At 40.9% G+C, this 26,450-nt stretch overlaps 1 protein-coding gene across 2 annotated transcripts in view; it reads right to left on the bottom strand.

Annotated features, from left to right (window-relative positions):
- Positions 1–26,450, bottom strand: part of SEMA7A (semaphorin 7A (JohnMiltonHagen blood group)) — a 66,058-nt gene that overhangs the window by 27,279 nt on the left and 12,329 nt on the right. For both annotated transcript variants that reach the window (XM_073619062.1, XM_073619063.1), the window contains exons 2-7: positions 15,711–15,841; positions 12,342–12,374; positions 7,979–8,074; positions 6,287–6,377; positions 2,786–2,908; positions 922–1,058 (exon numbers count right to left, since the gene is read on the bottom strand). In XM_073619062.1, coding sequence (XP_073475163.1) covers positions 922–1,058; positions 2,786–2,908; positions 6,287–6,377; positions 7,979–8,074; positions 12,342–12,374; positions 15,711–15,841 — 611 coding nt within the window. The remainder of the gene's footprint in view (positions 1–921; positions 1,059–2,785; positions 2,909–6,286; positions 6,378–7,978; positions 8,075–12,341; positions 12,375–15,710; positions 15,842–26,450) is intronic.

The following is a 26,450-nucleotide window of genomic DNA, read 5'->3' as shown; positions in this document are numbered from 1 at the left end:
AAATGTAAATCTCAGCTAAATAAAGCAGAAATACAATATGCGTGACGTCTAAAAACCAAAGGAAAAAAGCGGAAGTGTGTCCGTCATATGTTTCTGGTTATATGGGATCCCATTGTACTATTGTTGATGAGTTAAAATGGAAAATAGTTTTAGCCGATTACCTTTATTTTCTGTTCTGTAGCAGAAAGCAGGGTCATCAGTTTACACAAAAGGTCAGAATAAAGCAATGTGGTCAGATACGGAGCTCAGTCTTTTATGAGCTACAATAATAGCTTGTCGATTTGTGCAAATGTACATAGTCATCCTTTCTATTCAGGGAAACAGAAAGATGTTTGAAGCCATGTAAGACATCAAAAAAGAGAATTGATTTAGGAATTGTTAAAATAAGATTGGATGAAGTAGCTTGAAAATAAAGGAACTACTGATGCCAAGTCCAATTTAATAAATGTCTTGGGAATGCTTACCTAGTTTGAAATGTTCTCATCTTTTCAAAGATACTGTACAAGGGCAAAGTGACTCTAGCGATTGTTACTAATATCGATTGCATATGATGTAGGTAAATACTATAAGTATGAAGTGATGTTTCGATAATGGCCCTAGTATTTCCTCGCCCTGTGCTGTATTACAGTAGATATTAGTGCTCTACAGCAGGGGTCTCCAAATTTTTTGATCAAAGGGCCAGCTAACTGTCCTTCAGGCTTTAGGGGGGCCGGTCTTTGGCCAATGGGAGCAGAAAATATACTTTGGCATCAGTGGAAGAAAACAATGCCCCGTCATTGGTGTCAGTCGAAGGGGTAGTTCACCAAGGGCCGGATAAAGGCAAGCAAAGGGCCTCTTCTATACAGAATTATAACACTTAGTACCCCCCCATCCCCCATAGTGTCACTCCCCAACCATCAGTCTTGTAAGAGATCTGCTCACCTTACACATCCGAGCAATCATAGGCACTCTCTTGTCAGTGGTTCTACGTTCACTGTTATCATCCATGAAGAAGAGAAAAATTCTATTTTCCATTTCCTGTTCTCCCTCCACTACTAGTGATTTCACAAATAGAGGATCTAATACAGAGGGAATATGGCATTATATTATCAAACTAGATATACAGAGTTCATAATAAATCACTATTGGCCTTGCTATTCTTCTGTTCTTACTGCATAGTTGTTGGATTTGTCTCATCTGCCTCATTCAGGGTTATTATCTGTACTCAGATGGATGACCATCAAAAATGTTTTCCCTTCTTAAAGCAGTATTAAACCCAAAAACAAACATTTATTATACCAAGCTTACCAATTTTTGGATGTGACGGCTGCATTAGTTTCCCTTTTTAGGCTTTCTTCTATTTTCATCTGGTAATCCAGCCAGCAAGTCTGTTGTGTTTCAAAGCACAAGCTCTCCAGCAAAATGTATCAGTTTACATGGATGATAAAAAAACACCTTACAGTGGCAGGGGTGAATACAATGACCAGCTTTTATTTATTCATGCAAAATCTTTATCCCAAAAGGAAAAAAACAGTTTGCTGTAACTGTATATAATGTGTTAGCTGGAGTTTGGGTTAAATTTGTTAGTGTAGCTAAACCTGCTAATACATTTAACACTACGTTTCCCTCCCAGACTGAAAAAGCTGCTTTGCCTCTTATGCTTATTTCTCCAGAGTTGTGTCTCACTAATACGGGAGGAGGTGTGTTACTGGCCAGATCCCCAGTGAAAACAGAAGAAAAAGACAAAGAAAAGAAAACTAATGCAGCCAGCACATCTAATGATTGGTAAGCTGCAATATAGTACATTTTTAATTTTGGGTTAACACCGCTTTATTTACAGTACCTTTTTTTAAAAAAAAAATATTGTCATTATCATTAAATGTATTCATGCTGCTAATTGTTTCTTTATATAAGCGTTAGCCTGGCAAAAATATTAATAGGATCACATATACAGCTGAATTTTAGGAATTTGGTACAGGGCCAACAACACTGTATTCTGTGTTGTAAGCCGACAAGATAACAGTTTTTGTGGAGCTGGCTTTAAGAAGCAAAATATATATTTTTGTCTCTTTTCAAAATATTGAACCCCATCTATTAAAATCTGTAATCGTGTGTTATATACTTGTAGGCTCTCATTAACGATGTGCTGTGCAAGTTGCCTAAGTTTGAATGCTGATCTAGTGGCTTCAATCTTCTTTAAAGTGGTTGTAAACTTTCACATATACCCAGTGAAGTGACTGGCCTCAAGTGATACACAGAGATTAAACAAATCCTCCTACATAAGATGTACCTGTTTATCTACAGCTACATCCATTCAAAGTAAAGGATTTACATGGGATCTCTAAGGTCTAAAAAGTAGGGGGCGGAGAGCTGAAGTTACATCAGTGAGGAGAGCTCTGAGAGCTGATTGGAGGGAAGGGACACACCCTTCTCCAACACAGCACATAGGGACAGAGGTGAGGCTGTCAATCAGCTGGAGCTCCCTCCTCTGTCACCATTTAGGTACATTACCATGCATTATAAGTGTTTGTATATTTCTGTCCATTTAATGAATAATGGTTAATAATAATTAGTGTTGTGATTAAGCGCTGTTATCTGCGTGAAAGGCGTTTACATTTTTATCTCCAGGTACTCGCTGTGCTGTATATGCTTTTATTTGTTGATCACTACAATAAAGATTTTGGCATCCCTCGGAGTGTGCAGTCATTCATCCATTTTTCCCTTAATGAATAACATGTATTTCTCACTAGAAAACTTAGTTGCTCAGTCATTCCCTCTTCAACGTGGTATCCTAATGCACACTTACTCTTTAAGAGATTCCCGCCTGTGAAGCGAAAAGGTTCTTTCCCATAAAGCCTACGGAATGTGGCTTTCATTGTGCTTGCCGGATTGTTGGATTGTTTGGGAATTGTAGAGTATATTTCACTTCCTATGGGAGATAACGATACAGTAAAATGGGAAACAAGAGCGAGATAAAGGCACAGACGGGGCACAGTAAAGCACAGCAGGGGGAAAAGACAGAACTCTGAAGCAGAAGGGCTATAATACATACAATGACAACTGAATCAAAAGTTAAAGTAAAACTTTGGCCTGGACATTAAAAAAAAATATGTGCTGCATCAGCTTATAGTGCATCTTCACTTACAGTTTTCTCTTAGTTCCCCTGAAAAATTCCACATTACCAGTTGAGCCTGCCAGGGAAGTCCACCTAATGCAATTTCCTGTGATGGTATAGCAACTATGCTGCACTGCTCCTGAGTTTGGAGCACCTTTGGCATTCTCATGTAGGCTGTGCCTGTGTGCACTACAGTGGGATGAAAGAATGCTGCAGGAGTGTGCCTATCGGCATTGTCACTTCTCATTCATAAGCCTGTAGCTTGTAAACAGCACCTGACCATACCTTGTCCTGCCCACTGCTTTCTGGTGACAGCACTGCCTCTGTTGCTGAAATCTTCTCAGCGTGAGCTGCAGTGCCTGGGAGGGGGAGCATGTGAGATACAAGTGAATGAGGATTTGGGTAGCCAAGGAACATATAACGTTTTTTGTATACTTTATGATACTTGTGCATCACATAGTAACTGGATTTGGTGGAAAAGGGAAGTAGAATGTACACCGCTCCAAGGCTGTCTGCAAATTAAAGATCTTTTGATACTGCTGTCGCAACAAGACTGGGTGCCTGCCAAGGTCCGCAACCTGGAAAATCCATGCAACAAAGAGAAAAAGCAGCACATCCAGAGATGAAGAAAAATTTGTTGGTTTATTTTAGAATCAAAGGTTAAAAAACATAACACACGAGGGATCCATACTGTTCAGCAGACGCGTTTTACACAAAGTGCTTAATCATTGGCGATGATTAAGCACTTTGTGTGAAACACGTCTGCTGAACACTATGGATCCCTCATGTGTCATGTTTTTTAACCTTTGATTCTACAATAAACCAACAAATTTTTCTACATCTCTGGATGTGCTGCTTTTTCTCTTTGTTAACTGGATTTGGTACTTGTTTAGAATATCATATTGGAGACTATAGTTGCACCTAAACATTTCGAGACCTTACTAATTCAGCAGAAATACCTTAAGAAGAGATTTGCAAAGCACTATGTACATTCACATGGAAAAGTAAATACAACCCTATATATTTATCACCACTTAAAATCCATGGATTTAGAACCAGGTGCTTCATATTAAAGGTGAAGTACAGCCAAAGCTTGCTTTTATCTGGCCATTGGGGTGCTATTTTATTCACTGATACTAATGAAGGGCACAATTCCTCCCAATGACAACAACAATAGGGCCCAATGACACCAATGATGGCGCACAATTCTTCCCAATGACACTAACAATGGGACCCAGTGTCACCAATAATGGGGCACAATTCCTCCCAGTGATACCAACAGTGGAGCACAATTCCTCTCCATTGACACCAATGATAGGGCACATTTCCTCCCACTGACACCAATGATGGGGACAGTTTCTATCGGAATTTCCGACACACAAAGTTTGAGAGCAGGCTATAAAATTTTCCGACAACAAAATCCAATCGCGTAAATTCTGATCGCGTGTAGACAATTCCGACACACAAAGTGCCACACATGCTCGGAATCAAGCAGAAGAGCAGCACTGGCTATTGAGATTCATTTTTTCTTGGCTCGTCGTATGTGTTGTACGTCACCACGTTCTTGACGTTCGGAATTTCTGACCAACTTTGTGCGACCGTGTGTATGCAAGTTTGAGCCAACATCCATCGGAAAAAATCAGATGGATTTTGTTGTCGGAATGTCCGATCGTGTGTACAGGGCATAAGAAACATCCTTGCTTAGACTGAAGTTCTTCTTTAAACCTTTAGTGAATGGATATTGATTTTGTACAGCACGGGAATGCAATTAGTAAAAGAAATAGGAAATGAACCAAGAGTAGGTTGCTGAATCTAATAAATTCCTAATTTACTCACACAAAATGTGCCAATTCTGCAAAAGCAATTCTGTAGCACTGCTGTTTTTGCACTAATGTATTGTACTAACATGGCAAACTTACACAAAGTACGTGGTAGAGGTTAAAAAAGGCTACTTATAGCAATTTTGCTGTAAACTATACAATTGGCTGCATCTAGACAACTTAAAGACCACCAATATTGTATCCTGATAACCATATTCAGTAACACATGCAATATACCATATTAACAATTATATATAAATATATACTGTATATACAGTATATATCTTCTTTTTTTATTAATATTATTATTATTTCACATGCTTTTAGTTTTATTTTTCTCCACATTTACCTCCAAACCAAGCTGTCCACTAAGTGACAGTGACAGAGGTTGATACGAACAATAATACTGTCAGAATGTTGACAATTGTCATGTTTTATTCAAATGGTTTTAGGCTCCCTTTAAAAAAATCTGCCACTGTGATTGCACCCCAGGCTGCAAAGTTACCAGAATACAATACAACAGATATCTTGTGTTGTATGTTCTAGGTAGGTAGGGCTAAAGGAACAAATGGGAAATTGCAAGATTTAGCAAGACAAGTTAATTATAACAATGCTAGAGCTTTAATTATAGGCAAAAATAAAGTATACAAGTTGCTAAAAAGGAAAAGCATAGGAAGGAAACTATAGCTTTGTTGCAGTTTTATATATATATATATATATATATATATATATATATATATATATATATATGTATGTGAGTGTATGTGAGTGTGTGTCTGTATGTATCCCCAATTCATATAAATCTGATCGATGAGTATTAATCTTTAAAAAAGTCATATTTTTTTTATATAGTTTGTTCTTATATATGTATGTACATATAGATACATACTAGGTATTACATACACAGGCTGTGTTTCCTGCTTATTAGCAATGAACACTGTCCCTGCTCTCCTCCTCACTCTCAGTGCAGATCTACTGCTGTTAAGCAGAGATGTAAATTACACACTCCTAATATACAGAGGTGACCATTTAAAAATCCATCTATGAAATAAAAAAATGAAAATATAAAACGGCACTAAGTAAAAATACGAGATCCATGTAAAAAATCCAAGTATATTTTCTTATATTAATCCCTTGTGGCTTGTAAGCTCTAACTAGCAGGGCCCTCTGATCCCTCCTGTATTGATTTGTATTGTGTGTACTGTCTGCCCTCATGTTGTAAAGCGCTACGTAAACTGTTGGCGCTATATGAATCCTGTATAATAATAATAGTAATAATAATATTAACTCCAAATGTATGCCCCCCGTAATACTATAGTTTCCTTTTATCAAAGCAAAACTCAAGATAGAACAATGAACACTATTTATTCACCTGTTTTTAAAATATTATAATTGAACCCTGGGTAGCGAGGGGATAATTGTTCAGCCCAACTTGCACTAATTTTTTCAAAACTTTCACCAACCTGAAACAAAGATCAGTGTATAAATGTCTACAGAGAAAAGACTAGTTAGAAATATTTTTTTTTTATAAACAGTGGTGTGATCCAGGTAAAGTCAGACCGCTGCTTTATACATGGAGTCATATGTATAACTGCAGATGAGGGTAAAGATGAGTTATAAAATATTTAGATTCTTTCATAAACCCATTTTTGACTGGATTCCTTCAAAATAGCCAAGTAACCCATTTAGTCACAGATCATCACTAAATCAAAAAGATTTCAGACACATTTTGAACATTAAGGAAACGCTGTAAGTTATTGCAATTACTCCCTGCTATCAGTAAACCAGGAATTAACAATTTTTTTTTAAACTTACATTGGGCCAGCATGGTTATTATTATTATTCAGGATTTATATAGCGCCAACAGTTTGCACAGCGCTTTACAATATAAAGGGAGACAATACAGCAACAGTACAATTCAATACAAGAGGGTTAGGAGGGCCCTACTCCTGCGAGCTTACAATCTAATAGGGAGGGGCTGGTGGAACAAAAATTAGTAACTGTGAGGGATGAACCGAAGAGGGAAGTAGAAGATTTGGTTATTAGCTGAAGGCAGGATAGGCTTCCCTGAAGAGATGAGTTTTCAGTGATCGCCTAAAAGTGGATAGAGTAGGAGATAACCGGACAGATTGGAGTAGTAAGTTCGAGAGGATGGGAGAGACTCTGGAGAAGTCATGGAGACAAGCATGGGAAGAGGAGATAAGGGAGCTAGAGAGCAGGAGGTCATGGGAGGAGTGGAGAGGACGATTTGGGTGATATTTGGAGAACAGATTGGTGATGTAGCTCGGGGCAGCGTTGTAAATGGCTTTGTATGTTATTGTTAGTGTTTTGAATTTTATTTGTTGGACAATGGGAAGCCAGTGGAGGAATTGGCAGAAAGGGGTGGTGGACACTGAGCGGTTGGTAAGGTGGATGAGTCTTGCAGCAGCATTCATGATAGACTGAAGAGGGGAAAGCTTGCGGAGAGGTAGGCCAATGAGGAGGAAGTTACAATAGTCAAGGCGAGTGATAAACAGGGAGTGAATAAGTTGCTTGGTGGTTTCAGTGGTTAGAAACGGGCATATTTTGGAGATGTTACGGAGGTGGAGCCTGCAAGATTTGGACAGCGATTGGATTTGGGGCTGAAAGGACAGGTCAGAGTCCAGGATTATACCTAGAACCCTGGCATGAGGGGAGGGAATGATGGTTTTATTATTGATTTTGATGGAAACGTCAGGGGGAGGGGGCATGGGCCGGAGGAAAAATTATGAGCTCGGTTTTAGAGAGATTGAGCTTGAATAAGTGGTTACAGGTAATTATCCATGTGTCACATCCAGGGGCCACTGGGTGTGCTGAACTTCACTGTAGTGTGTCTGTGCTATATACAGTCAGCGCTGTTTCTTTCCTGCTGCTGCTGGAGCAATTAGCCATCTGTGCACCGAACACAGGGAGTCACCGATATCTAAAATATAATTTGGAGTGGACTAACCCTTCAACAACTACAAGGATAGTTATATACTCTAATTGCATTTCTTCAAGTATCATGCCCAGAAGAAGAGGACAAAAATAGTTTTCTTAGACCTACCAATCTCCAGCAGGCAGGGCTATAGGCGTTAGTACCACAGGCCATAAGATATCCATTATATCGTGTCACATATGTCACAAAATTCTTACAGAAAGCCTGCAAAAAAAGAAAGCAGAATAATGTAAGCCATTAGAAGTAGAGGTAAAAAAATCCAGGATATTGGAACATGTAACTTTGTAACACATACCCATATCTAAAAAACACAACAATTGTGAGCAATTTTAGCAATACCCATGGGATTGTTATATATGAGAGTCATACTGGCTCCATACTGAAATAAAAGTGTTTTAAATAATAATGAGTAAAACTGGCAACAACTGGAGATCTACTGTGGATGGATGCCTTGCTGTCTGGATTTGGCTATAGCGGGAAGCCAACAAGTACCAAGGCCTGGTACATTTTTAGTATAGGACACTTGTCTTTTAAAACTTAGAGAAAGGGGAAGTTGTCACCATTATCAGGAAATCAGCTTAGAGGCCTTGTCACCAAAAATGCAGGTAAAATGACACAAAACATAAGCATTTAAAAGGCGTACTTGCAAAATTTTCCTTTACAGAAGTTATTTATTCCCTTGCAATGTACTTTTGCTAAAAAATGTAACTACTCCAGGAGAGTCAATTCCCTAGCACAGACCCCTCCCTCGGCATAGCATTCTCCTCTTCTAGAAGTGTCTAATTACTGGCCGTCAAAAATAAAGAAAGCCCCTGGGGGTGGGATTTTAAAGTCACTACCAAAGACAATGAAAGTAAAACAATATGATTTTAATGCATTATAGAAAAATACATGAAATATTGAACATGGTCATGCATACTGAGGAATCAAGATATGCAAAATGAAGATACAGATACCCAACACGTTTCAGAGATGAGTGTTGTCTTCTTCATCAGGGGTTAACAGGAAATAAATCATCTATAAAATTCAAATACAAAAAATCAACAATAAGTTAGTACATCCAACCAATAATGAATAGCCATGAAGAGGCCGTAAGTACTGGTAACTTACATCTTGTTCAATTGCATATACATGAGAACATCCACATTCATTTTAAAAGAAGGACACTATCACATGGAGTCTTCCGATCATCCTGCCCACATTATAGCTGCTTGCAGTAAACCTCTATAATAAAGGGATCTCCAGCGGCTGGAGTCCAGCCCAAAGCATATAATGATCATAAAGAGATATATGAACTATGCCCCAAATCGATAGAAAATGTTTTTTTGTCCCCAATTGTAGTGAAGCCACATGTACTGGGGCCTACAAGACGGGAATCCTGGGAAAAAGCACATAATGTAATAAAAAAGATGTATGAATAAAAATAAAAAAATTAAGTAAAAAATAATGAACATGCATCCATGATCACCAAAACGCTATACTCTGGTCAGACATACCTAGAATGTGAGGTCACATCAAAAACCGGAAGCCAGGCTCAGGAGGACAAAAAAAATCAGGAGATGCTGTAGAGTGAACCAATGAGAAAAATCACTGTTGTAATTTGGACTATATAAAGCCCCAAGTTTGAAAAAAGAGAATACTGAATGTCACTAGCTGCCCCTAAGAGTGGGGTATTTGAACTGCAATGACACTAGAACGGAGATCAGCAAGATCCCCATGTTACTCACTGTAAATGAGTCAGTATTCTCTTTTTTCTCTTTTTTCGAATTTGGGACTTTATATAGTCCAAATTACAACAGTGATTTTTCTCATTGGATCACTCTACAGCATCTCCTGATTTTTCTGTCCTCCTGAGCCTGGCTGCCAGTTTTTGATGTGACCTCACATTCTAGGTACGTCTGACCAGATTAAAGCCTTTTGGTGATCATGGATGCATGTTTATACTTTTTTACTTAATTTTTTTATCTTTAATCATATATCTTTTTATTACATTATGTGCTTTTTCCCAGGATTCTCGTCTTGTAGGCCCCAGTACATGTGGCTTCGCTACAATTAGGGAATAAGGGACAAAAAACCCTTTTCTATCGATCTGGGGCATAGTCCGTATATCTCTTTATGATCATTATATGCTTTGGGCTGTAGATACCTCTATTATAGAGGTTTACTGCAAGCAGCTATAATGTGGGCAGGACGATCGGAAGACTCCATGTGACAGTGTCCTTCTTTTAAAATGAATGTGGATGTTCTCATGTATATGCAATTGAACAAGATGTAAGTTACCAGTACTTATGGCCTCTTCATGGCTATTCATTATTGGTTGGATGTACTAACTTAATGTTGATTATTTGTATTTGAATTCTATAGATTATATATTTCCTGTTAACCCCTGATGAAGGAGACAACACTCGTCTCCGAAACGCATTGGGTATAGGAGTCTGTATCTTCATTTTGTATATCTTGATTACTCAGTATTCATGACCATGTTCAATATTTCATGTATTTTTCTATAATTAATTAAAATCATATTTTTTAACTTTTATTGTCTTTGGTAGTGCCTTTAAAATCCCACGCCAAGGGCTTTCTTTCTTTTTTTTCTTCATGGGATGTGGCACACTTTTGAAATCTTATACATCAGAATTCTTTTCTCAGTTACTGGCTGTCCAGCATCTCTGACCTACCTCCCTACATAACCTTTTTTGAAGCTGCCGGGGTGGGGGGAAATGAAAAACTACACAGCTTTGAGTATGCTGGGGCTGCTGACACCACATCCAAGATGGCAAGGGAGTGTTAGGGTTACAGTTGAGGTTGCAGGAAGGGGTACTGTGAGAGTTAGGTTTACAAGATAGCATTAGTGTTAGGGATGTGGTAACCAATGCGATTTCTGTGAGGGTTGGAGTTACAGGAAGGGCTGCTGTGAGGTTTAGGTTTTCAAGATAGGATTAATGTTAGGGATGAGGTAAAAGGGATGGTTTTTGTGAAGGTTGGGGTTACAAGGAGGGTTGGTTTGAGAATTGGAGCTACAGGAGGGTATAGGGCTAGAGTTGAGGTTGCAGGAAGGTTTGCTGTGAGAATTAGGTTTACAAGATAAGATTAGTGTTAGGGATGGAGTAGCAGGGATGGTTTTTGTGAGGGCTGGGGTTACAGGGAAAGTTAGGGTTAGAGTTGAGGTAGCAGGAAGGGTTACTGTGAGAATTAGGTTTACAAAATAGGAAAAATATAAGGGACGGTTTCAGTAAAGTTTGGGGTTACAGGGAGGGTTGGTGTGAGAATTAGGGTTACAAGAAGGGTCAGAGCTGAGGTTTCAGTAAGAGTTGCTAGGAGAGTTGGGCTTAGAAGTTAGGATTAATGTTAGGGATGTGGTAACCGAGGTGGTTTCTGTGAGGGTTGAAGTTACAGGAAGGGTTGCTGTGAGAGTTGGATTTACAAGATAGGATTAGTGTAAGGGGTGAGGTACCAGGGATGGTTTCTGTAACGGTTGAGTTTACAGGGAGGTTTGGTGTGAAAGTTGGAGTTATAGGAAGGGATAATGTTAGAGTTGAGGTTGCAGGAAGATAAGTTTAGTTTTAGAGATGTGGGTAACAGGGATGGTTTTTGTGAGGTCTGGGGTTACAGGGAGGGTTAGGGTTAGAGTTGAAGTAGCAGGAAGAACTGCTGTGACGGTTGGGTTTACAAGATAGGATTGTTGTTAGGGATGGTTTCTGTGAGGGTTGGGGTTACAGTTATGTGTTAGGGTTACAAATAAGGTTAGGGTTACAAATAAGGTTAGGGTTGGAACTGTAATTGCAGGCTAGGTTACTGTGAGGACTGAGGCAGCAGGGTTAGTGTAAGAGGTTTGGGTTACAAGAAAAATAGTGCTAGCCATTCCCTAGTGGTAACAAGAAGGTTAGGAAACCCAATTGCTTATATGCGAATTCCTCTTCCGGCCTACTTTAAAAGCTTGTTTTTCAGAAAGAGCGAGAGCATAGTATCCTGTGACAATAAGTGTGTTGCCCTCCAGCAGACCATATGACAATCTGAATTATTCAGACCTTCTGACTAGCACAGTTGACAAGTTCTGTGGACATTGTTACCACATCACTCACTTGATGATTAGAGTTCTTTAATAATGCATTAGTGTAATAAAGCATTATAAGTAAAGGCATGGGGCTGCTATACCACAGTGGTTGGGACCACACCTTGTGAATACAGGATTTATTTTTACTTATACATGCCTAAAATCCATAGAAAAAAATAAGCAAAAAATTGAGTTAGCTCATATAATTATTAGAAGCAGGCATTTTTTTTTAGCTGGGGTAAGCAATGTAATTGTGTTTTTACCCCTTCCATGTCAACAGAAGTTTCAATTATAACAAAGAAGGGTACAACTTCCTCACAAGCACATAGCAAATACTATTTTGCTATTTGTTTGAAGCACAACTGTTTCTAAAAAGAACACATTACTCAGATATCACCTGGCTACATCATTCCTTACCTTCTCATAACACCTGTCCTTTTTTGCATTCATCTGCGGAAAGACAAATCATTAATGTAGACATTGATATTATTTGTATGCTGTCTTTCCAAAGTGCCAATATTGCATGGTTTGCTTATTTTAGCTGTATTATTGAAATTGTAATATCACAGTTGAGTACCATCAGTGATAGTTTATTTGCACTACATTTTCACTATTGTACTACATTTTCAGTACAAGCTTGCGGGCCTTACCCCCTTCTTCTAAGGTCTAAGCAGTACTGATATGCAAAGATTTTAGCATTTTTTAAAACTGTTTATTGAACAATAGATACAATGACAGAATTACAAGATAATTTAGAAACTAATGAATGCAAATGAGGTATACGTTTTTTTTTTACTTTTATATTTTACGGGGTCAAAATATTAGCATATTTCGTACAAAAAAGACAAACAAAAATAAAACAATTTTCTGTATTTTTTTTTTTATCATGAACAGCACTCAGCTATGTTACTTAAAGTAGATCTAAACCCAATTACTAAGTTATTACAATCTTTAGACTCGTATTCAATTTCTTTTTTTTTAAATCTGCAGCTTTCATTAATGCCATGAATGTCTGTGTTCAGACACTTTCACCTATGCAATGACAACAATCTGTCCCTGTATCCTAAATTCTTTCTTGCATTGTCAACCTGAAATAGTGCTTCGGTTGTGTGGTTAGAGAAATCTGTTTGTTTTTTTCGTTCTGCCAACAAACATGTTTGTTGGCAGACACATCTATGGCCAGCTTTAGTCCTCTCTTACTGTTGTCACCATCAGAGAACCTAGCTTGGGCAAAAGAGAGGATGTGGCTGCAAAGGGACGGGAAACAATCAGAATTGCTGAGATGCAAAAGAATCAAGTATCTTCTAAAGGAAAACAACATGGTAATTGTTTTTAATATACTGTGGGTTGATTTACTAAAACTGCAGAGTGCAAAATCTGGTGCAGCTCTGCATAGAAACCAATCAGCTTCCAGGTTTATTTATTTTTCTGTCAAAGATTAATTGAACAAGCTTAAGTTAGAACCTGCTTGGCTACCATGCGCAGCTGCAACAGATTTTGCACTCTCCAGTTTTAATAATTCAGCCCCAGTGTTTTTTACCAACAAACATCATCCTCCTAGGGTTTAGATCTACTTTAAAGCGGTTATAAAGCTTTGTTTGTTTTTGTTTTTTTTAATAAAAAAAAACAAACATGCCTATACTTACCTGCTCTGTGCAATGGTTTTGCACAGAGCAGCCATGATCCTCTTCTCCTTGCCGACCCTCCAGGCCCCTCCTCTTTATTGGGCCCCCACCCCCGCTCACGTGTCACCGGATTTGATTGACAGTAGCAGGAGCCAATTGCTCCTGCTGCTATTAATCTGTCCAATAAGAGAGACAGCAGCAGGAGCCACTGCGCACATCGCTGGATCAGATGGGCTCAGGTAAGGAAAAGGGGGGATCTAGGGGGCAGCTGCAGTACAGAATGCATTTAGGTGAAAAACCTTAAGGCTTTAGAATCACTTTAACAATCTGGAAAACTGACAAAATATTTAAGCAGGAATACCATAACAATTGCATGCAAACAAAAGCACTGTATTAAAGTGGAGTTCCAGCCGCAACATTTAAAAAAAAAAAAGTCAGCAGCTACAAGTACTGTAGCTGCTGACTTTTAATAAGGACACTTACCTGTCCAGGGAGCCAACGATGTCAGCCCCCCGAGGCCAATTCGTCCACCGGCTCAGATGCAGGCGCCGCCATTCCAACTAAGGGAAACCGACAATGGAGCCTTCAGGCTTCACAGCCGGTTTCCTAATGCGCATGTGCAAATCGTGCGGCGCTTTGTGAATGGCCAGCTCTTTTTCTGGGAAACACACAGGTCCCAGAAGACAGTGGGGGTGAAGAAGGAGGGCTCGCTGCAGAAGAGGACATGACGTCCTGTGCCGCGGCCGTGATAGAACAGAAGTACACTTAGTACTTCAAAAAAGGTAGGAAAAGGAAAAAAAATAGATCTCGAGGGGTGGAGGGGTAGTCTTTCGTTTAAGACCACCTTGTAAAAGTGGAGGGAACTCCACTTTAAGCTGGATATACAGTATATTACACAATTTTATTTTTCAATTTCCTTTAGATTTACCTTGAACTGTGTAGTGGAAGGGCCTGTCTGATTGGATACAAATTGAAAGTGTTTAGGTCTGACCTCATATTAAATAGCTTTGTTAAATCTAAAATTGTACAGCAGTACCTTGGATTACGAGCATAATTTGTTCCAGAAGCATGCTTGTAATTCAAAGCACTCGTATATCAAAGGGAGTTTCCCCATAAGAATCAATGGAAACTCAGTCGTTCCAGTGTCACTGCTAGTGTATGCAGTACCACATGTAGCCAGAGGTGGGGGGTGCCGGAGACCACTTGGAGGTGGAACTGAGTGTCTCCGAGCATCTCCGAGTGGTCTCCGAGCATCTCCAGCACCCCCCCACCTCTGGCCACATGCAGTACTGCACACCCAAGAGGCTTGAATCCTGCTCGTCTTGCGAGACAACGTTTGCAAATCGAGTCAGGATTTAAAAAAGTAAGCTCGTATTGCGAAACGCTCGTAAACCGCGCTACTCGCAATCCAAGGTTTTACTGTACAAGAAAATTGTATATAATGTATGGCCAGCCATAGTGTGCCCATAAACTGTATTAATTTAGTAATATTTCTGTAAACCTAATCACTGATGAACAATAGCTTTGGTCTGTCTAGATCAGTCTTTCTCAACCTTTTTAACATGGAGGAACCCTCACTATACATTAGTGTGATGGTCAGTGGGAAAAATGCTCCTTACTTTGCAGTCAGTGGGAAGAATCCCCCTCTTACTTATAGCTAATTGGCATCAGTGGTTACATATCTGAGAGGCAAATGTATTTCTTGTTTAAACTGGAACTAAAGGCAACATTTTATTTTTCATTTCAGATAAAGTAAGCGAGGGTTCTAACCCCTGTAAGTCATCTGGGTCCCACTAGAGAGATTTCCTTTCACTTACTGTCCCATAGCCACAACAGAAAGTGACAGGAAAACCCTCCAAAGTTAGAGAATCAATTAGTGTTCCCATTGGGAGATATTCTCCTTATTCCTATGCTAGGGATAATACTAAATCCATTTTCAAAATTTGTGATTTCACTTTAGGTGAGAGCGTTAAACAGGACAAATAGGACAAATAGAGAAGGTAAACCTCCCTAACTGACACAGACAGCAATAAAAACTGAGGGGTGTTCTAATCCATCTCCACTAGCAGCCTTTGGAGGAACCCTAGGGTCCCACAGAACCCTGGTTGAGAAAAACTTGATCTAGCTGGATGGAATATAGCATAGCATACATAATACTTACTGAGTATTCCTTCCATGTGCTAAAATTATAGTGGTACAAAACTTCGTCTCCTCCGATGTACAGAGAATCTGGTGTGTCCAGGTAGAACATAGCATTTGGTTGCTCTTTGGGTAATGCAAACGTACCGTGACCTGTTTACAGAAAAGTTGGGTTTAATGTTACTTAACAACCAATACATTTTAATGAAGATACAGGGAAGCACACAGTGAAACAAAGCTAGAGTTGTTTTCAATTGAGAAATAAGTTATAGACATAATGTGGCCCTCTTGAAAATGTAATCTTTTCAATTCGGCCCACTGTTTGAGTTGAGTTTGGATTAGAGCCTCTGCTGTCGGTGTCCCCACTGAGATTTCCCACACTACCTGTTCTGCATGACATCCATCATTTGGAAGTGGGATAAAATGTACACAGTGGGTATGAAAACAGCAATAAAAATTGAGACCAGAGTTTTATTATTAAGGTTGCCTTAAGTCCTGCCTAAAAATCTGTTGCGGCCATATGCAGCTGAAGGGCTCATTCTAGCTTCTACGTTTCTGTGCATTGCCTAGGCGTTACCTAACTGTTTTCTATTTACTTATTTTTTCTATTAGTTGAGCTAGATGGACTTGTGCCTTTTGTAAACCTGACTAAAGTAAATGTCATAACCTAAAGTGCATTGCATTAAGGCTGCCCATTTATTTTCATTTTGCCTGCTAATGCAAAGGAACAATGCAAAATGGTCATGCAGCATTTTTTTAGATGTAGCACATCACCAGAAGTGTGTCATCATGAGTTGTGGTGAACGGCAACTTGCGTGCATCGGAGCTGTGCTGCCCTAGTGCATTGTGGTGCCATTCAAAATCAATGCCACAGCAACACACTAACACATGTAATGTTGAGATGTGCATTACTGCATTACTGATCGCAAAAGTGTGTTTCAGCTCCTATACTGCTATGCAGTGGTGACACTAGGGGGTGGCTTTTGGGGCTATAGCCCTGAATTTGGGGCCCATAGCCCCGAGTCTCTGCAGGGGTCCCCAAGGGGAGGGGAGGCTCTCTGGGCACCCTGATTTTAAGGGGGAGGCTCTCTGGGGACCCTGATTTAAGGGGAGGCTCTCTGGGGACCCTAATGTAAGGGGGGCTCTCTGGGAACCCTGATGTAAGTGGGCGGCTCTCTGGGGACCCTGATGCAAGGGGGAGGCTCTCTGATGTAAGGAAGAGGCTCTCTGGGGACCCTGATGTAAGGGGGGCTCTCTGGGGACCCTGATGCAAGGGGGGCTCTCTGGGGACCCTGATGTAAGGGGGGCTCTCTGGGGACCCTGATGCAAGGGAGGGCTCTCTTGGGACCCTGATGTAAGTGGGGGGCTCTCTGGGGATATACACACACACACGTATATTACTGTATATGCATGTATATGCCCGCCCAAGCGTATGACTTTCTTTACTACGCTGCTATGAGCTCTAGCCCGAGATCTTTTGTTGACCTAGCAACGTCCCTGCTGCTATGGCATGCAGTAAGTGGGTGTCCTGAGATGCACAACATTTTCAGGAAAATCTGCCAGACATGTACGCAGGTAGGAGCTCTGTGTAGAGACAAATTAGAATCTCCCACAAAGTACAGAACATTACAAAAATAGCAAATACCATTTCTAAAGACAAGATAAATATACTCAAAAATCAAGGCCGTTGGCTCTTTTTCTTATCTAGAATTTTCCAAAAATGACAGCAGCTTTCACTAATACCCACAACAGATATCACAAATGTATATAGGATGCCTGCCTTTACACCCACATGAACTTTAATGGCATTCCAGTCTTAGTCTGTAGGGTTCAATATTGAGTTGGCCCACCCTTTGCAGCTATAACAGCTTCAACTCTTCTGGGAAGACTGTCCACAAGGTTCTCAATTAAGATAACAATAATCACAAGTTTTATACCCAAAACATTAAAACATAAAACAAAGCAATTTCAAAGTGAGTCCATCAAAATGATACATAGAATCCAAAAAGTAACAGTCCGTTTAGATGATAGGTCTCCCAGTGATTGAATGGGCAAAAAATGACAAAACAAAAAGTGGCAGGGTGCTCCACTTGTAGTGCCCCATTGATTAATTTCAGTGGGCAGGGGCGGAGGAGGAGCAGTGTATTCACTGCTCCCGCACCACCTCAAAGATGCTGCTTGCAGGACTTTTTTCCCCGTCCTGCAAGCGCACCGCCCCAGTCTGAAAGCACTCGGGCTTTCACACTGGGGTGGCTTGAGAGGCGCTTTTCAGGTGCTATTTTTAGCGCTAAAACGCCTGAAAAGCGCCTCAGTGTGAAAGGGGTCTGACTGGCAGAAATCCGCCCACACCATGTTGCTAAAAAAATAAAAAATAAAGATTTCATTTCAAATATATATTTGTATTACAGTTTAAAACAGTTTATTGATATTAATTATTTATTTTTACTCTGCATTCCAAAGGCTGTTTTTTTATTTATTTCTTGAACATGTGACCAGCAGTAGAGGACTAGAAGCTCCTCCTGCTTATGTTTCCCTGCAGACAGACTGGGAAAGAGCTGGGTCATAGGACAGCTGTGTATCGATTAGGAAAAGGGTACTTAGATGTTTGTTTGTTTTTTAAATAAAATAATTACAGTGTCATCATCCACATACAAAAATAGAAGGGCCAATGTAATTTTAACAGTGTGTTTAGAATCACTTTAACCACTTGACGACCGCCTCACGCCGATTTACGTCGGCAAGGTGGCACGGACAGGCAAAATCACGTATATATACGTGATTTGCCTTCCGCGGGTGGGGGGTCCGATCGGACCCCCCCCCCGGTGCCCGAGGCGGTCGTCTTTGGTCCCACGGCGATCGGAGATGAGGGGGAGGCCATCCGTTCGTGGCCCCCCCTCGCGATCGCCGCCGGCCAATCAGATAACTTCCTTTGCTGCTGTATGCTAAACAGCAGCAAAGGAAATGATGTCATCTCTCCTCGGCTCGGTATTCCGTTGCAGCGCCGAGGAGAGAAGACATCACTGTGAGTGCACTAACACTACACACACAGTAGAACATGCCAGGCACACAAAACACCCCGATCCCCCCCCCCCCGATCGCCCCCCCCGATCACCCCCCCCCCTCCCTGTCACAAACTGACACCAGCAGTTTTTTGTTGTTTTTTTTTTTTTCTGATTACTGCATTGGTGTCAGTTTGTGACAGTTACAGTGTTGGGACAGTGAATATTACCCCCCTTTAGGTCTAGGATACCCCCCTAACCCCCCCTAATAAAGTTTTAACCCCTTGATCACCCCCTGTCACCAGTGTCGCTAAGCGATCATTTTTCTGATCGCTGTATTAGTGTCGCTGGTGACGCTAGTTAGGGACGTAAATATTTAGGTTCGCCGTCAGCGTTTTATAGCGACAGGGACCCCCATATACTATCTAATAAATGTTTTAACCCCTTGATGGCCCCCTAGTTAACCCTTTCACCACTGATCACCGTATAAGTGTTACGGGTGATGCTGGTTAGTTTGTTTGTTTTTTTAGTGTGAGGGCACCCGCCGTTTATTACCGAATAAAGGTTTAGCCCCCTGATCGCCCGGCGGTGATATGCGTCGCCCCAGGCAGCGTCAGATTAGCGCCAGTACCGCTAACACCCACGCACGCAGCATACGCCTCCCTTAGTGGTATAGTATCTGATCGGATCAATATCTGATCCGATCAGATCTATACTAGCGTCCCCAGCAGTTTAGGGTTCCCAAAAACACAGTGTTAGCGGGATCAGCCCAGATACCTGCTAGCACCTGCGTTTTGCCCCTCCGCCCGGCCCAGCTCAGCCCACCCAAGTGCAGTATCGATCGATCACTGTCACTTACAAAACACTAAACGCATAACTGCAGCGTTCGCAGAGTCAGGCCTGATCCCTGCGATCGCTAACAGTTTTTTTGGTAGTATTTTGGTGAACTGGCAAGCACCAGCCCCAAGCAGCGTCAGATTAGCGCCAGTACCGCTAACACCCACGCATGCAGCATACGCCTCCCTTAGTGGTATAGTATCTGAACGGATCAATATCTGATCCGATCAGATCTATACTAGCGTCCCCAGCAGTTTAGGGTTCCCAAAAACGCAGTGTTAGCGGGATCAGCCCAGATACCTGCTAGCACCTGCGTTTTGCCCCTCCGCCCGGCCCAGCCCAGCCCACCCAAGTGCAGTATTGATCGATCACTGACACTTACAAAACACTAAATGCATAACTGCAGCGTTCGCAGAGTCAGGCCTGATCCCTGCGATCGCTAACAGTTTTTTTGGTAGTATTTTGGTGAACTGGCAAGCACCAGCCCCAAGCAGCGTCAGATTAGCGCCAGTACCGCTAACACCCACGCATGCAGCATACGCCTCCCTTAGTGGTATAGTATCTGAACGGATCAATATCTGATCCGATCAGATCTATACTAGCGTCCCCAGCAGTTTAGGGTTCCCAAAAACGCAGTGTTAGCGGGATCAGCCCAGATACCTGCTAGCACCTGCATTTTGCCCCTCCGCCCGGCCCAGCCCACCCAAGTGCAGTATCGATCGATCACTGTCACTTACAAAACACTAAACTAAACTGCAGCGTTCGCAGAGTCAGGCCTGATCCCTGCGATCGCTAACAGTTTTTTTGGTAGCTTTTTATTGAACTGGCAAGCGCCAGCGGCCTAGTACACCCCGGTCGTAGTCAAACCAGCACTGCAGTAACACTTGGTGACGTGGCGAGTCCCATAAGTGCAGTTCAAGCTGGTGAGCTGGCAAGCACAAGTAGTGTCCCGCTGCCACCAAAAAGACAAACACAGGCCTGTCGTGCCCATAGTGCCCTTCCTGCTGCATTCGCCAATCCTAATTGGGAACCCACCACTTCTGCAGCACCCATACTTCCCCCATTCACATCCCCAACCAAATGCAGTCGGCTGCATGAGAGGCATTTTCTTTATGTCCTCCCGAGTACCCCTACCCAACGCCCCCCAAAAAAGATGTTGTGTCTGCAGCAAGCGCGGATATAGGCGTGACACCCACTATTATTGTCCCTCCTGTCCTGACAATCCTGGTCTTTGCATTGGTGAATGTTTTGAACGCTACCATTCACTAGTTGAGTATTAGTGTAGGGTACAGCATTGCACAGACTAGGCACACTTTCACAGGGTCTCCCAAGATGCCATCGCATTTTGAGAGACCCGAACCTGGAACCGGTTACCGTTATAAAAGTTAGTTACAAAAAAAGTGTAAAAAAAAAAAAAAAATATATAAAATAAAAAAAAATGGTTGTCGTTTTATTGTTCTCTCTCTCTCTATTCTCTCTCTCTTGTTCTGCTCTTTTTTACTGTATTCTATTCTGCAATGTTTTATTGTTATTATGTTTTATCATGTTTGTTTTTCAGGTATGTAATTATTTATACTTTACCGTTTACTGTGCTTTATTGTTAACCATTTTTTTGTCTTCAGGTACGCCATTCACGACTTTGAATGGTTATACCAGAATGATGCCTGCAGGTTTAGGTATCATCTTGGTATCATTCTTTTCAGCCAGCGGTCGGCTTTCATGTAAAAGCAATCCTAGCGGCTAATTAGCCTCTAGACTGCTTTTACAAGCCGTGGGAGGGAATGCCCCCCCCCCCACCGTCTTCCGTGTTTTTCTCTGGCTCTCCTGTCTCAACAGGGAACCCGAGAATGCAGCCGGTGATTCAGCCAGCTGACCATAGAGCTGATCAGAGACCAGAGTGGCTCCAAACATCTCTATGGCCTAAGAAACCGGAAGCTACGAGCATTTTATGACTTAGATTTCGCCAGATGTAAATAGCGCCATTGGGAAATTGGGGAAGCATTTTATCACACCGATCTTGGTGTCATCAGATGCTTTGAGGGCAGAGGAGAGATCTAGGGTCTAATAGACCCCAATTTTTTCAAAAAAGAGTACCTGTCACTACCTATTGCTATCATAGGGGATATTTACATTCCCCGAGATAACAATAAAAATGATTTAAAAAAAAAAAAATGAAAGGAACAGTTTAAAAATAAGATAAAAAAGCAAAAAAATAATAAAGAAAAAAAAAAAAAAAAGCACCCCTGTCGCCCCCTGCTCTCACGCTAAGGCGAACGCAAGCGGCGGTCTGTCGTCAAACGTAAACAGCAATTGCACCATGCATGTGAGGTATCGCCGCGAAGGTCAGATCGAGGGCAGTAATTTTTGCAGTAGACCTCCTCTGTAAATCTAAAGTGGTAACCTGTAAAGGCTTTTAAAGGCTTTTAAAAATGTATTAATTTTGTTGCCACTGCACGTTTGTGCGCAATTGTAAAGCATGTCATGTTTGGTATCCATGTACTCGGCCTAAGATCATCTTTTTTATTTCATCAAACATTTGGGCAATATAGTGTGTTTTAGTGCATTAAAATTTAAAAAAGTGTGTTTTTTCCCCAAAAAATGCGTTTGAAAAATCACTGCGCAAATACTGTGTGAAAAAAAAAAATGAAACACCCACCATTTAAATCTGTAGGGCATTTGCTTTAAAAAAATATATAATATTTGGGGGTTCAAAGTAATTTTTTTGGAAAAAAAAATATCTTTTTCATGTAAACAAAAAGTGTCAGAAAGGGCTTTGTCTTCAAGTGGTTAGAAGAGTGAGTGATGTGTGACATAAGCTTCTAAATGTTGTGCATAAAATGCCAGGACAGTTCAAAACCCCCCCAAATGACCCCATTTTGGAAAGTAGACACCCCAAGCTATTTGCTGAGAGGCATGTCGAGTCCATGGAATATTTTATATTGCGACACAAGTTGCGGGAAAGAGACAAATTTTTTTTTTTGCACAAAGTTGTCACTAAATGATATATTGCTCAAACATGCCATGGGAATATGTGAAATTACACCCCAAAATACATTCTGCTGCTTCTCCTGAGTACGGGGATACCACATGTGTGAGACTTTTTGGGAGCCTAGCCGCGTACGGGACCCTGAAAACCAAGCACCGCCTTCAGGCTTTCTAAGGGCGTGAATTTTTGATTTCACTCTTCACTGCCTATCACAGTTTCGGAGGCCATGGAAAGCCCAGGTGGCACAAAACCCCCCCAAATGACCCCATTTTGGAAAGTAGACACCCCAAGCTATTTGCTGAGAGGTATAGTGAGTATTTTGCAGACCTCACTTTTTGTCACAAAGTTTTGAAAATTGAAAAAAGAAAAAAAAAAAAGTTTTTTCTTGTCTTTCTTCATTTTCAAAAACAAATGAGAGCTGCAAAATACTCACCATGCCTCTCAGCAAATAGCTTGGGGTGTCTACTTTCCAAAATGGGGTCATTTGGGGGGGTTTTGTGCCACCTGGGCATTCCATGGCCTCCGAAACTGTGATAGGCAGTGAAGAGTGAAATCAAAAATTTTCACCCTTAGAAATCCTGAAGGCGGTGCTTGGTTTTCGGGGCCCCGTACGCGGCTAGGCTCCCAAAAAGTCCCACACATGTGGTATCCCCATACTCAGGAGAAGCAGCTAAATGTATTTTGGGGTGCAATTCCACATATGCCCATGGCCTGTGTGAGCAATATATCATTTAGTGACAACTTTGTGCAAAAAAAAAAAAAAAAAAAGTGTCACTTTCCCGCAACTTGTGTCAAAATATAAAATATTCCATGGACTCAATATGCCTCTCAGCAAATAGCTTGGGGTGTCTACTTTCCAAAATGGGGTCATTTGGGGGGGTTTTGTGCCACCTGGGCATTCCATGGCCTCCGAAACTGTGATAGGCAGTGAAGAGTGAAATCAAAAATTTTCACCCTTAGAAATCCTGAAGGCGGTGCTTGGTTTTCGGGGCCCCGTACGCGGCTAAGCTCCCAAAAAGTCCCACACATGTGGTATCCCCATACTCAGGAGAAGCAGCTAAATGTATTTTGGGGTGCAATTCCACATAGGCCCATGGCCTGTGTGAGCAATATATCATTTAGTGACAACTTTTTGTAAATATTTTTTTTTTTTTTTTTGTCATTATTCAATCACTTGGGACAAAAAAAATAAATATTCAATGGGTTCAACATGCCTCTCAGCAATTTCCTTGGGGTGTCTACTTTCCAAAATGGGGTCATTTGGGGGGGTTTTGTACTGCCCTGCCATTTTAGCACCTCAAGAAATGACATAGGCAGTCATAAACTAAAAGCTGTGTAAATTACAGAAAATGTACCCTAGTTTGTAGACGCTATAACTTTTGCGTAAACCAATAAATATATGCTTATTGACATTTTTTTTACCAAAGACATGTGGCCGAATACATTTTGGCCTAAATGTATGACTAAAATTTAGTTTATTGGATTTTTTTTATAACAAAAAGTAGAAAATATCATTTTTTTTCAAAATTTTCGGTCTTTTTCCGTTTATAGCGCAAAAAATAAAAACTGCAGAGGTGATCAAATACCATCAAAAGAAAGCTCTATTTGTGGGAAGAAAAGGACGCAAATTTCGTTTGGGTACAGCATTGCATGACCGCGCAATTAGCAGTTAAAGCGACGCAGTGCCAAATTGGAAAAAGACCTCTGGTCCTTAGGCAGCATAATGGTCCGGGGCTCAAGTGGTTAAAAGTCCAGTAATGTGACACTGTTAAATTTTTGTTGGCTGCATGTGTTTTCGTGTAAGTGTAAACACATTTTTACAAAGAAATTACCCCCAAAATCAACATTTATAAGTAAGTTTACGATTCTGTGTGGGCTGCATTAATAGACTTATTGGGCCTCAGGTTGGACACCCCTGCCTTAATGCATTAATTTCATCCATGATATTTAACCACTTCCGGACTGCCGCACGCCGATATACGTCCTAATTTTGAAGAGGAATATCGTTGTTATGGCAGCAGGTAGCTGCCATAACCTCGGTATCCTCTTCTTTGGCCGGCGGTCTGCTTTCTGATAATAGTGGTCTCTGCGGCAGATTCGCTGCAAGATCACTTTTATCCCTCCCGCCACACTCCGGTGCCCTCCGCCGCTTACCAGACCCGTCGGCAGCGGCGGAGGCGAAGGGATCTTCTCCCTTGCTGGGTATGGAGATGAGTGAGGGGAAGATGGCCCCCACCCATCTCCATATCACAGCAGGGCAGAAGTGACGTCAAAACGTCACTTAAAGAGCCTTTTTTTTTTTTTTTTTTTTTAAATGACAATTTTTTTTTTTAATTGCATTTTTGTGTAAATATGAGATCTGAGGTCTTTTTGACCCCAGATCTCATATTTAAGAGGTCCTGTCATGCTTTTTTCTATTACAAGGGATGTTTACATTCTTTGTAATAGGAATAAAAGTGACACTTTTTTTTTCAAAAGAACAGTGTAAAAATAAAAAATATAAGGTAAATTAAATAAGAAAAAAAAATGTTTTTTTAAACGCACCCCATCCTGCAGAGCTCACGTGTATATGAAAACGGTGGACAAACCACACGAGAGGTATTGCCACGATTGGTAGAGTGAGAGCAATAATTCTAGCCCTAGACCTCCTCTGTAACTCAAAACATGCAACCTGTAGAATTTTTAAAATGTCGCCTATGGAGATTTTTAAGGGTAAAAGTTTGTCGCCATTCCACGAGCGGGCGCAATTTTGAAGCGTGACATGTTCGGTATCAATTTACTCAGCGTAACATTATCTTTCACAATATAAAAAAATTGGGCTAACTTTACTGTCATTTTATTTTTTAATTCAAAAAAGTGTATTTTTTCCAAAAAAAAGTGCGCTTGTAAGACCGCTGCAGAAATATGATGTGACAGAAAGTATTGCAACGACCGCCATTTTATTCTCTAAGGTGTTAGAAAAAAAATGTATAATGTTTGGGGGTTCTAAGTAATTTCCTAGCAACAAAAAACTGTTTTTAGTTTGTAAACAACAATAACTCAAAAAGAGGTTGGGTCCTTAAGTGGTTAATTATTAGATTCAGGAGCTTGAAAGGGTCAGTGCTAAACAGAACTGTGTGGGAGGAAGACTTATTCAGCTAGTTACCAAGAAATTGTGTATACAGTTATTGCAAAAGCTGATTCCTACACAGCATGTGCAACCCCTGAAACTGCAAGCTCAACCACTCAATTGAGAAAATCCATAGATCTGCAATAGATTTAGCAACCCAGTTGACACATCTTTTCACTCAAAACACACAAACATGAAGAGGTCAGGATCAGGTTTTATATTCTCATGGGTTACTTATGAGCAGCAGACCAATCTGCCATTTTTAGTAACTTTGCCTTGTATCGATCTGCTCCTGTTTTGCAGTGCCTTGCTGTATAAAGCTGGATTCACACCTATGCATTTTTAGTGCTTTTTGCATTTTGCAGATTTGCACTGCAGTCCATTTAACATGGATTCCTATGGAACACGTTCTGTAGAGCAAATCTGCAAAATGCAAAAAGCACTAAAAACGCATAGGTGTGAATCCAGCCTAATAGCATTGCAGACATCACAACCTGCAAAAGCTCATTTCAGGGAGGTGGCAAACTCATTTCAGGGAGGTGACGTTTTGGGCCGGCGCCGACCCCACCCCAATGATATACACCCTGATCAGTGCCAATTAAATGCAGCTATACCAGTGCCAATTAAATACAGCCTTACCAGTGCCCATGGAATCATCGGATCATTGTGAGTGACACATAAATCAGTGATGAGTGAGCTGAGAGATGTGGTTAGAGAGTCATACACAGTGATGCTCAGCCTCACTGTTTCATTTCAATATGTTTATTGAGTTTTTTTGAGTAAAGGAGAGAAATATAAAAAGCTCGTTGTTCGCCTACGCAGGGGCTAGAG

Source organism: Aquarana catesbeiana, linkage group LG03 (genome assembly GCF_042186555.1).
Source record: "Aquarana catesbeiana isolate 2022-GZ linkage group LG03, ASM4218655v1, whole genome shotgun sequence".
Taxonomy (NCBI): domain Eukaryota; kingdom Metazoa; phylum Chordata; class Amphibia; order Anura; family Ranidae; genus Aquarana; species Aquarana catesbeiana.
Note: the sequence above shows the minus strand (reverse complement) of the source record. Positions and strands in the feature narration are given on the sequence as shown.